This window comes from Xylocopa sonorina, chromosome 5, assembly GCF_050948175.1.
Source record: "Xylocopa sonorina isolate GNS202 chromosome 5, iyXylSono1_principal, whole genome shotgun sequence".
In the NCBI taxonomy this organism is placed as follows: Eukaryota; Metazoa; Arthropoda; class Insecta; order Hymenoptera; family Apidae; genus Xylocopa; species Xylocopa sonorina.
In genome coordinates this window covers 10,936,449-10,948,563 of record NC_135197.1, presented here as the reverse complement: position 1 = coordinate 10,948,563, position 12,115 = coordinate 10,936,449, and the positions used below count along the sequence as shown (strand labels likewise).

General features: G+C 49.5%; 2 protein-coding genes across 3 annotated transcripts in view; both read right to left on the bottom strand.

The window, feature by feature from the left end:
• The window catches only part of LOC143424026 (muscle-specific protein 300 kDa-like), a 51,044-nt gene extending 41,759 nt beyond the window's left edge, over positions 1–9,285 (bottom strand). For both annotated transcript variants that reach the window (XM_076895828.1, XM_076895829.1), the window contains exon 1: positions 8,565–9,285. In XM_076895828.1, coding sequence (XP_076751943.1) covers positions 8,565–9,249 — 685 coding nt within the window. In that variant the 5' untranslated portion in view covers positions 9,250–9,285. The remainder of the gene's footprint in view (positions 1–8,564) is intronic.
• LOC143424053 (uncharacterized) overlaps positions 1–12,115 on the bottom strand; it is a 204,206-nt gene that overhangs the window by 76,354 nt on the left and 115,737 nt on the right. The gene's annotated exons all lie outside the window — the stretch shown is intronic.

Here is a 12,115-nt window from a genome sequence, read left to right as displayed (position 1 = left end):
TCGCCGTCGCGACTTTCATCCACTTCGATTTTGCAAAATCGGCTTGGTAACGAGCCAATTCGCACGCTGGACAAGCGTTCTTGGAAAGGAAGACGATCAAGGTCCTCTGTCCTTGCTCACACTCTCTTTCTTCCCTCGCTCCAACTCTCTCGCCGCTCCAGCTCGATAGAATTCCTCCTTTTATCGTATCTCGTTCGCGCAGTTTTTCAATTGCAATTTCGCAGTGCAGGTGGTACCACGCGTAATCCAACGAACCAACGAACCAACGAACCTACTCGTACGCCCAAGTTCCTCTCTATCCGCGTTCGCTCTCGATTCCCTCTTCGATTTCAATTCCGCGGAAATAGATGAAAATTCCCTTTCCCCTTCCGATCCTCCCGATAATCGTGGTCGTATGGACGGAGCGTGCGTTTTGAAAAAGGGAAAATCGAGCGAGGTTCCGCGCCCCAGCTTGAGTCTCACCTCGTTCTCTTTTCTTGACTCCGATTCCTCGCAAGGTTACCGGAGCTTCTCGCGACTCTATCCAATGGCGATCTCGTCTGTGTTCTCTTCATCCTTCCACGGAAGGAGACTGTCACGATTAAAATATTTGAGTCCCTTTTTCTATCTGAATCGTCGCTTTCGAAGAAAGCTGTCTACGACGTGTAATAAAACTGGTGTCAGACGGCGAAAGAAATCGCCGTAACCACCGCGTGCTTTCTATTTGCAGAGGATATTGAATTAATCAGGGAGGGCAAACGATACCCGTGACGAATCTACGATTTCCTTTGGTTCATCAACCGTGTATTTCTCCGCGTTTTTATTAGACCCCGTTATACACTATATTTACACGGAGTCTGTGTTCAACCTGATCACAAGGAACGGGACACGGCATCTGCGCCGGCGTTTCTTCTTCAAAACGAAGATCAAGAGCGAAGAGCTTCGAATTAGCTTACCCCGCTGCGAGTCTTTTTCTCCCTTGGCGAATAATTTTACCGTCGAACAGAAGGAGCGTTCGAAACCGCGCTTGCATTCGTATACCAAAGAAATTCGCGAGCGTTAAACGAGCACCAAGCAGGAAACGGCTGGTGATAACGAAATGCACGGCCTTGACATTCGCCGCGCGATAAGAGAGCTGATTTATTGCTCGGTTGGAGCTGCAGAGCGTGGAACGAAACACTGCGTGCCGTGATTCAGCCTGGCCAGGCTCTCGCGTTTCCACAGAAACATTCGACGGACGATTCTTAACTTCCGTTTTTAGCGATGATTGCGGGCAGGAAATAGAGCACCGCGGCTCGTTTCAGCAACAAGTATCGAAAACGGAACAATAAGCCGCCCTCCGCAACGAGTTTTCCGGAGGGCCGCGCATTCATAAGAACGCGAACAGCCCGACTCTTCCAATTATCGAATGCAACTGCACGCCATTTCCTATGCACGCCCGCCCCGTATACGTTTCGAGGGTGAAAGTTTCGCGGTTTCGACGCGGCGTGCCCTCCATTGACGGTTCTTCTCGAGTCAACTATGCCTCGAAGAAATCAATTAATGTGTACCCCTCGTTAGAACGAAGGATGCTGCATCTTTTCACGACCGTTTACGCGAGCACGTCTACCAAATAAGTTTCCGAGGATGCTCGCACGAGGACGGATTGAAACATCAAACGGAGACCGCCGTCGAGTCGAGTTCCGTTCGCCTGTCACGATCACTCTCCATTAAAAACGAGCGACCCTGTGTTTGTACGCGTGATTGTTTGTTAATTACTTCCTAATGAGCGTGCAGAGGGGATGAGGTAAGATCGCATGCCACGAGCCACGGCCGCGTTGCTTCGTCAAGCAAATTGGCGAAATGGTGGCGTGCGTGACGAGCACTGCCCGCGGCCGTTGAAATCCTTCCGATCGTCGGTCTTCTCCTTGATCGTAACTCGTACGAAAGCGTCGTTCAGCCTCGGGTCGCCCGTAAAACTCGGCCATACGCGAATCCATCGGGGTCGAGACGCGGAGATGTGGTTTTTTTCTAACGAGATTCGCAAGGTTAACGGGGTAAGGGAGGAGGGAAGGAACGAAACGAATCGGGGCTCGCGTAACCCTTCCCCTCGATTCTAGAAACAGAAAACGAGCTTGGATTAAAAGTGTCACGACTATAAATAGGACTCGCGAGGCCGCTTCTGTGTAACTGTTACGCTGCAATGTTCACCGGGCTCGTAATTTATTGGAATCCCGTGTAAATGACGTTCGAAGATTCGAATAATAATGGCTGCCCGTCCACTGGAAACTTCGAGTAGATTGATTACGTTTGCGGTCAGACTCTAAGGGGGCTAAGATCGTCTGCCGATTGTTCGAAGCGGACGTGTGCACAGGCTGCGTGAGCTCTGCAGTTCGTGTCGTTCAGAGAAAGCATAGAGGAATTATTTTCGTTGCGATGAAAAAAGTCGCGAGTGGTTTTTCGAGTATCTAGACTCGCACGAAAGGGTTACGAGACGACAGAATAATTTGTTTTACGTGTGCCACCCGAGTGGAATATAAACGACGCACTTCCTGCTGGTATTATACATTTTTAAATGCCTAGTCTTTGATGCATCGATAAGAAACACGTTGAATCGAAATAGCTTAGGCAGCATAACATTGTGGATAAAATTATAAGGCAACTCGTTCGTTATTAATTGTGCACTTTGTAGTAGGGACTTGGATATGCGAGGAATAAGATGATTGCTAATAAATCTGCTTCTATATCCTCCAGTTATCTAGAATATCGTGTCCTGGACGATTTAGAGACGAGTGGAGGATAGAGGTTACAGGGTATCGTAGCGAGTTAACCCTGTCCATCACGTGTCCCAGGTATAGGTAATCGGCTAACGGTAGGTACTTGGTCTATGTCTGGTCTGGTAACGAGTACTCCATTCAATTTCCAAGATGTTGCGAGCGCCCATCGACGGTAATTGCCGGCCGTTTCTGAATGGGAACGCACCTGCACGCCATGTGCGCGCAAAAATGGTGCATCGCCACTGTTGCCGTGTAAAGTATTGCCTTCTAATTATAGTCGGCTAAAACGGTCATTCCGTAAACCAGATAAAGGAACGTTCGCGGAATATAAAATGGTCGCGACTAAAAATAGATCCGCGATCTTACCAAACGAGTGAAAATCCTCGGTTCTCATTGCCTCTTGTGTCGTCAATGACTCGGAGATCTCTCTTAATAATATCTTGTTCTTTTTTTTCTTACAGATTTCTCAGATGGCCAATGGTTTCTATCAGTGCGCGATGGCATTCACCACCTGCGACCTTGGATGAAAAGAAGAAACGGAGAGGCGAGAACCGATTACCAGGAGGCGAGGCTTGGAACGTCTCAGATCGAACGCGTCGTCTTTCATTCGCGATTAGAGCCGCCTAATCCGAACATTGCCTCGCCAGCGTGTTATCGATCGCCCCCAATTGGATTGGCAGGTAGCGCTGATTCCTCATCAGGAAGTCCTTCCTCTTTGTTAATTCAGGCGCCGTGCAATTTCGCGGTTCTCGTTCGGTCAGCACGGTCGACTAACCTGTCCCGTTGGATGGAAAAGGTAGCTATCGACGGCAAGTTGAGATGGAATGAGAGAGTCGTGGGGAACGGTGGTATCCGTGGCAGGTAGGCAGGTAGACAGGACAGGATCGGTACGGAGAGAACCCAGACGGAGGCAGATGGACACGTCAAACATGATGAAACGTAAAATAACGTATTATTCGCCTGCACTCACGCTTAAGCGTTTTTTTTCTTCCTCCTTTTTTTTTTGCTGTAATCTCAGCAATTTAAACAGAGGAGAAGTGCGGCGATCGTTTAACTCATTATCGTAAAGTTTTTTACTTCCTCCTCCGTCAACTCGTAGTAATTCGGAGTTCTATGTACGGATGCGAGTCAAGTTCATGAATGATGGTATTTCAGACAGAATGACATCATTTAAAGGATCAATAAAGGTGACCTTGACGTCACCGCCAAAAACATCCGAAGACAAGTGTATTATTGTGTAAAACACGATACAGAAAGATATCGTATCATGGTTAATCTTAGAGATGCTCGCTTCGATCCGTAACGACTAATCGCCTATATAAAGACTGGCCTTTTAAACCATTGCCAATGTCACCGTTTTCCTATATCTAATTATCAGCCTCGTAAGTCCACGATGCTATCGTAACGACAAGTGTAAACAGCTACGGAGAATCGACTGCAACGCGAGGAACTCGTAGAATCTTTAGCGTGAACCAGCGAGAGAGTAATCGTGAAGACGCCAAGGCGATTTTAAGAGGGACCAGACAGAAAACGATGCAAGTTGGATGCAGAGGGTTCGAGTATAATGAACGCGGAGATGAAAAATGCGGGTTACGAAGTGGTTGAAGAAGGAGAGACGAAGCTAAAAGGTTCGAGGGAAGGCGAGCGCGGTTGGAGCGCCTAGCCTTGAACTGACGCCCAATAACGTCATCGTTTACTATTAGTACGAGTTACCACATTACGCTTTATACGCGACACGGTGCCACGTTTAATCGTGTCAGATGCTGAAGCGTTTCGACCGACACGGTTCCCAGCCGGTCGTTTCGTGCATTTTTCATCGCAGGTGACAAACGATCCTTTGTCCTCCGCAGCCAGTGGCCGCGTGACCTCTTCGCCTCCATTACTTCGACCCATTTTCTGGCCTCCGTTTTATGGTGCTCAATTTAAAACGCGCGTCGTTAAACGTTGCATCTCGGACCTTTCTCTTAAGCGACTCTATATGCTTTCTTTGGTTTCCATCTAAATCCTGTGTATTAGCCGTTGCACGATTAGATTCCTATTGGTTCCAAGTCCATCTACTCGTTCGTAGATAACTCCTGTCTAGCAATAGTTATCGTCCCAAGTATTATTCCGCCGTGCTCGCGTTCTGTTTCAATATTTTCGGTTCAAGTTCGTGTAAACGTTTTACGCGTCTACGTCGACGCGTTTACGCGGACGTAATTCCGTAAACGGTTACCAGATAGAAGTACAAATAGCTCTGGTACGTCTCAAGATTGGTGCACAATAATTTCATACCAAAGCACACAAACCTGGCCCAACGTTCCGATCGTAAGCAAATTTGCAGATGAAATATTTCGTTCGAAAGCTGGAACAATAATTAACTTCCGCGTAGCCGAGATGTACGCCAGAAAACGATCGAGATCGGGCGCCATCTTCTTTTTCGCCGACGCCGCCGCTCTTTTCCCTTTCGCGAAACTGGTTTGCACGCCGGTCGCGTAACGACCGATCGTCTTATCGACGCAAGATTAGAGCTGTTGTAACGCTCTTTTAAATGCTCGAGCAGGACTACGAATTTCGACATAGACGAGGAAAGTCGCGCACGGTTCGAACGAGACCCGAAGTCCTCGGTTTCGTACGTTGGCCAGCGTGCACTGACGTAACGCGATTTAATAAGTGCCGTCCGTAGGAACCGTAGGGAACCTTGACCTCAACTCTTGCCTCCACTCTTTCTTAACGTGCCCGTTTCTTCGACTTATCTCCTCGTCGCCGATTTCGTTCCGTTCTGCCGGCCAGTCCAATTAAACCGAACAGCGTCCCGCTGTTTTCGCAGCTCTCCGCTGAGCCACGTGCGAACATCCTGGGTATTTATACCGAGACGGTTTTCTTGTTAAACGAACGATGGATCCGATGGCGAATGCTTTCACATAAGTGCCCTTGGCATCTTAGTTTCGAGTATTCAACCGAGGGGAGGCAGCAGTTTGGAAACTATTCGGATATCTCTGCGATGCGGTGCAGTTGAGAAAGAAAGTCGTGGCACAGGGGAGGCTGGGAATAATTCGAAATCACAGCACGAAGAAAGTATGGGAAAATTTTCGAGCCACGGACCACAGGGTCGAAGACAAGAAATTAAGAATTGCAAGACGCGTTTGCGGTCGCCGTATCGAGTAGCCATTGACAGTAGCTGTCGGTTCGCGCGACGTTGCCTCGTTATCTTTACCCAACAGGCTTCATTTTATTTACTCGCGTGGAATAGATCGACGGTTCGTTGCCCTGCACCACGATCGCCGCGCGTATGGAGACCGCTGCTGATGGCGCTTACGCGAACCGCTGCCAAAATGTAACCGTGGCTCGTCAAATTCGTGGTGGCTCCGTTTTGGACGCTCGCGAACCGCTCATTCATCTTGGTCGACACACCTTTTTACCGTGCATTTCCACTTGCGACGTGCTCGCGTTCCGCTTTTCTCTCTGACGCTGATAAGAATTCTTGCCTGTGTGTTTAACCTTCGTCTACATTCGCGAAGCTTTACCTTCAAGTTAAGTTAGTAGTAAAATAGAGTTTTAAATACTTCGCAGGAGAGACACGTTCTATTTTTTAAACTGTACCTACTAATGGAATTCTTCGTGTCATGTATTTCGCGTCGATTCAGCGTGTTTGAACGCGGCAGAAATAAATTTTTCAACCGTAGCAAGTATCGTTTCGCGACGGCGATACCGACCGTGGCCATGAAGGCGTCGTCGCGAACCAATCTTTCCGGTTTGCCACATGTAACGTACAGCGGCGAGCGTGGGTAACGCGATTACTGGACACGAATCGTAAATTAACGTTATCAATCAACGATGAAAGACCGCGAGCACCGTGTCACGCGTTATTACGCCTATCGTTGAGGTTCGAACGGTTCTACCACTTGTCCCTTTCTCGCAAAATTCACATTCGTCACCGAGTTCCATCGCGTAGAAACGACTCTTGCCTGTTATCTAATCTTCGAGTTGATTACTTGGCGTTCTGGTTAAGACAGAAACGTGTCTCTGTTTTGTGTCTTCTATTCGAAGAGGCGCTGGTCCGGTTGCTCGCGAACGCGTGTCAGGGAAAAAAGCTCCACGAGGTCCCCGCAAGGGAATTGCTAATACGGTACTTAACAGCGGGGAATAACTATCGATCGCGGAGAAAATTCACGTTCTTCGTCCGTGGGTGGGTTCGCCAGCGACGGACAAAAAAGTTTGAGGCGATTCACCGCAATTTTCTTAACAGTCTCTGCAATGAGAAGCTTCTCACACTTCAGAGAGGCTCCTGGTGTCTGAGATTTTGGAGCAAATGAATTGGAAAAGTGTATCGCGGATAGTTTTCTAAGCGTAGACCAGTCTTATTCGATGCGAACCATGGTGAAATATTCGCGTTGAATAAAGATCGGTTGGTGGCGAATGGTGAAGGCGTATCACGGTGACAAAGTATCGTTCGACCGAAGGGAGCTACTACAGAGGCTCATTGATTTTAGTGGCGCACGCTTCGTAGGTTGCGGTCGTCAATGACGAAAAGAGCAAAAAGAAACGAGACACGCGGGGCTCGTCCTTTCAGACGGATGAGTAATGAATCGCCAGCGTGCGTCGCCTGTGCGAATCTAGGTCAGCGTGTAATTTTATTTTAATTTCGACGATGAACGATCGATCATCGCCGGCCGGTGGATATTCGTCGCGTAACGCCGTCGAACGGAGTAAGCGTAAATAGATTAATCGTCTCGAACCCGAAGACGTCGTTCGTGTTTAATTAAGTTGCCAATCAAGGCTAACACGATCGAACGATAAAAATAATGCGAATAAAATGATCAATAATTGCATAACGTCGGCGGTGATCATAAAAATGTCGCGTACCAGCTGCGTTTTATATTGTATTTTTCACGAGCAGCGTTACCAATGCTTCGATTGTTCCTGTTATCTGATGAAGTGTGCCAAGTATTGACCGGTGCTCAGACCGCGCTAGACGAAGTCTGGGGGACCTCTCTAGTCGCGACAGAGGCTCGTGGAACTCGTGAAAGGGAGTGGAGGTTGTTTCTCCATCGGCGCCGTGCGAGTTCGCGAGCGTTCCCTCGAGGAAACACGCGAAGAAATCACGCGTGATCGCAATTAACCACGCATTAACCGCGGTGGCGGTTCGTTTACGACGAAAAACAATCAGCTCCGGGATTACTCGGACAAAGCGGATAAAATGGGCGAGAGAACGATGCATCGCAATTTCCTCGAGCCGCATGACTCATCGCGATCTCCGGAATTGCTACATTGGCCTTTAATTAACATTGACCTAACATCCACTTATCGTTGAACGACGATCGGCGTACGATCGTTCCCTGATCTCTTAAACCCATCCCGTTAACTGTTTCCTCAGCCTCTTCTAGTACCGCTGTTAATTTCTTCCTTCGTCCAACCTACTCGCTTACGTCATACTTGGCTGTGTCGCGAAAATCAACTTCAGATACATACTTTTCGTTGCGCTATTGTGCCCTATCCGGATATCCTTCCATTCGCTCGAGCCATCTAGTAATTACTAGTTCGTAGAATTCATGTCGAGGAAAATTCTAGTTAGAAAGGGTTAATTTTAAACGAAACCGGAGTAGGTCACTTGATTTAACGGTACTTGACGTGTTCCAACGAAATACTTTGTCCTTCGAGACAAAGATCTGACGCGAACGAACCAAAAAAGCCAGCTAGCAACCTAATTTTCCGACACCCATGATAGATCCCCGAAGAGCGACCGTTCGCGGTACCAAACGCCACCCTAAGCTCTATGCATTTTAAGCACCGCGCGGACAACCCCCCTCTGGACGAATCGAGAAAAGATCGAGGAACGAAGGGGAATACCTTTAATCTCAGCGATGTGTGCATCGTACTCGCTCTTACTGCGCACGTATTCGATCCTAGTGGCGACGTTCTGGAAGCTCTGAGTGTGATACTCGGCGTACCATTCGGACGGCGTTCGATCGTCCAGCCCCAGATGCTGCTGTGGGCTACTGCCCCTCCTATGCGACAAACTCTCCTCCGATGGGAATCTGGTGAACGAGGTGACTGAGCTGGACTTGCTCCCGTGATTTGGAGCACCGTGGCTGTGGCTCTGGTAAGCGGAGTCCTCGAGGGCGTGTTCCTCGCTCGGCGTCCTGCTCGATTCCGTCAGAGAACGTTGGAGCGAGGTCACGCCGCCGGCACCGGCACCGCTGATCTCTTTCACGGTTTTACGCATCGTGATCTTCTCGAACTTGACCATCTTCGAACCGTTCAATTCACCCTCCTCCACGAGCCGTTCGAAGCTCTCCTCGAAGGACGAGTCGCTGGCTCGGGAAGACGGACGAGACGAGGGTCCGGACATCGGTCTCGGATTGGTGGGCGATCGAAATTGGCCCGTGCTTCGTCTCGCCTCCTTGTCTTCGAACAGCTCGACGAAGAAGTTGACTCTGTCCCGGAGACGACCACCACGTGGCGTGCTCGGGCTGCCAGGACTCGCCCGGCTGCCGGCAGGACTCGTCCCCTTCGATGGTGGTGTCTGCGACATGGTGGTGGTGTTCTCGCCACCGCGCAGCTCAGTCGCGTTTCAGGTTTCCGAGGTTCGAGCCGGTAAACTGCTAGCCGGCCCGAAAATTCATGCCGGCGAACGCGCACTGGCCCACCGGCCCGTTTCCGGCCGACGCTCGTTTCACGCTCGAACTGCGCCTGTGGACACCTGTTCTCCGCGCACCACACCCTGCTACAACCACAACCACCACGTACATCGGCAGCAGCCGATGCGTCTCCCGTTCCCGTCTCGTTCTACTCTCGTCCTCGTCAACGTGGAATACGCCGATACCTCTGCTTCCGGTCGCGCGTGCCCCGGTTCCTCGCCACTTTTTCACACCCTTCCGGCTTTCTCCCGTCTGTTCTGCCCGCGGCGCACGATAAACGAGCCCGAGGGAAATGGTTAACAACGTTCGCTCGGTACAAGAACTCGGCTTATCTCGCACGAACGACGCACGCACGCATATCAAAACCGTCCGCGAGCCGACTCTGTTGTCTCTTCGTTGTGCGATACGCGTCTACCGCTCACGGAATGCACTCTGGCCGCGCACCACGGCCGCCGGTTCGATATTGGTGCCTCTCTTCCCGACCTCTCGCCGGGTCCCCACCTCGTTCCGCCATGCCGTGTGCCCTCCGTGCCCTCCTATACCCCCCTGCCTAACGTTCTCCCTGACGGCGATCCGCATTGCACGCTCTCGCGAGGACGCGTTCCACGACGACAACGACCACGGCGACCCAACGGAGGACGTGCACGATGACGAGAGCCTCGCTCCGTCACGAACCCGGAGGCCCATGCGCCACGACGCGACGTACGCGTCGCCGTCGACGACGCCCTACCGCCTCTCTCTCTCGCCACCCCTGGTCTAACCTTCCTGATGCCGGTACGCCGACGCCCGATCGATGCCTTTAGCCTTTATCCTGCGTCCTTCTCCTCTGGACGGCTGCTAAATGTCACTTGACGCGCAATCGTTTGAACGACCCGCGCCTCTCTCCGTCGAGACGGGGAGTTCCGGTGCACCCCGAATGCGACGCGTTCCTCCGCGTCGTCTTCGCTTTTCGAAGATCGTCGAGTCGCGGAGGAAGCGCCTCGCGAGCGTGCAGAAGTTCGAGGGAGAAGTTTGGATGCAAGAGAAAGAGGGTAGGGTGGTTGGGCGCAGCGGAAGTCTGACTTTCGGGTGACGTAACTACTCGAGGAGGGCATGGGAGAATCCCTCGTGCTCCTCGAGGTGTAACGAGATTCTGATTACACGGATGTTGTAGAGATAGTGCAGCTACAGTGACCGTCGGACGGGTTTGTTGCTTATTTATTCCTATTGCATAACGGTGTCTGCGTTCGCTGAAAAATGCGGGTACTTTGAAATTGAAATCTAGTTTACGTACTAGAGAAACAGTTCTCTCGGTCGAGGCTCGTGAAGTTGACGAATGCAGTTCGCTCTAATGAGCGGGCAGAATGTTGACGAGCGTTTTACTGCTCGTCGATAATGAGCGGATATTTCGTACATTCCATCACGTGCCAAAAGGTTGTTGGCAGTTTTGCAAGCGACTACCGGGTGAGTATCGTTCGCGGGACATTAAAATTGCAACTAAATCTATTAGCGAGCCGCGTCAGGAACCGCGGTTCTATTTCCTTCGATGACGACGCGTGCCGCTGACAATTTACGTTGCCCTTTTATTTTCAGACAATCGAACGCGAAGGCGAACCGCCGTCAATAAGGGAGACAGAGCCGTGTCCTCCCCAGGAAAATCGTTTTAATCGTCTCGGGGATGCTATTGATTCATAGGGGATGAAATCTCGCGCAACATGGCGAACGTTCGCCAACACTGGGCGTCTTAGTCCAGTAAAACACGATTCATTGGGTTATTGATGATTAATCCAATTATCTACTCCGCGTGCAGTGAAACAGTACAATAAACACGTGTCGTGGGCTCTATAATTAGATCGCGATGTAATTTGGAAAAATTTTCTGGGTACAGTTTATAGCGCTATTTCGTTTGACGATTAAACGAAGCGCGAGCGATATCGCGAAGAAAAATGGCAACCATTTTATCGGTAACGCTGTTCTACGAAGGAGTGACGCGTTATCCATATATCATTGTTGCGTAATGCACGTGATAATCGTAACTAGTAAACAATACAGCGCGAATCGTGGCTAGCCTAGCGAATGCTTTTCTAGTTCGGCACGATTATGCTCGCTCACGCGTAGAATTGACATTTTCTTTACTTTTTTTTTCGCTTAAACGTTCAACCACGGTACCGTGACTTGGATGTAATGATTATGATTAAATTCTGTCACGTATTTGTATATCAGGTTTTTCAATGGTTTTTCAGCAACGTTTTATCTCGTTTGGTATTTAAACATCATCGAATTGTTTTATTATCGCGTAAGGCGTTCGCGAACATAAATTGCGCCGCGTAATAACATGTTTGTTATCTAAGCTTTTGGTGTTAAGTAGATCGATGTATACTTGGAGGATGATTTTTTGCGAGGCACGTATATTCGCGATTTTATAGACGTTCCGTAGATCGATATCGGGTACTTGCGTTCAATCGAACTCTAAGTCTTTGATCCGTATCGAACAATCGCTCCGCTTTATCAGCAGAGAGACAAACGCGCACTCGATACGGAATTAAAAATAAATCGGTCGTTTTCGAAATAGTTTCATTGATTAAAATCTAAATAAAGGGGACCAAACATTGCTCCGAATATAAATCGAGGAATTAGGAAAACACGTACGTATATACGCGCGTTTGACGGAAATACTTGGCTGCAAATGCTTCTAGAGATCTCTACAGGCTATTACAAAAGTAACTGCACCGATATATAAAGAACCCCGTCGCTGTTTAACGTTTCTCCGTTTCGTTCGAG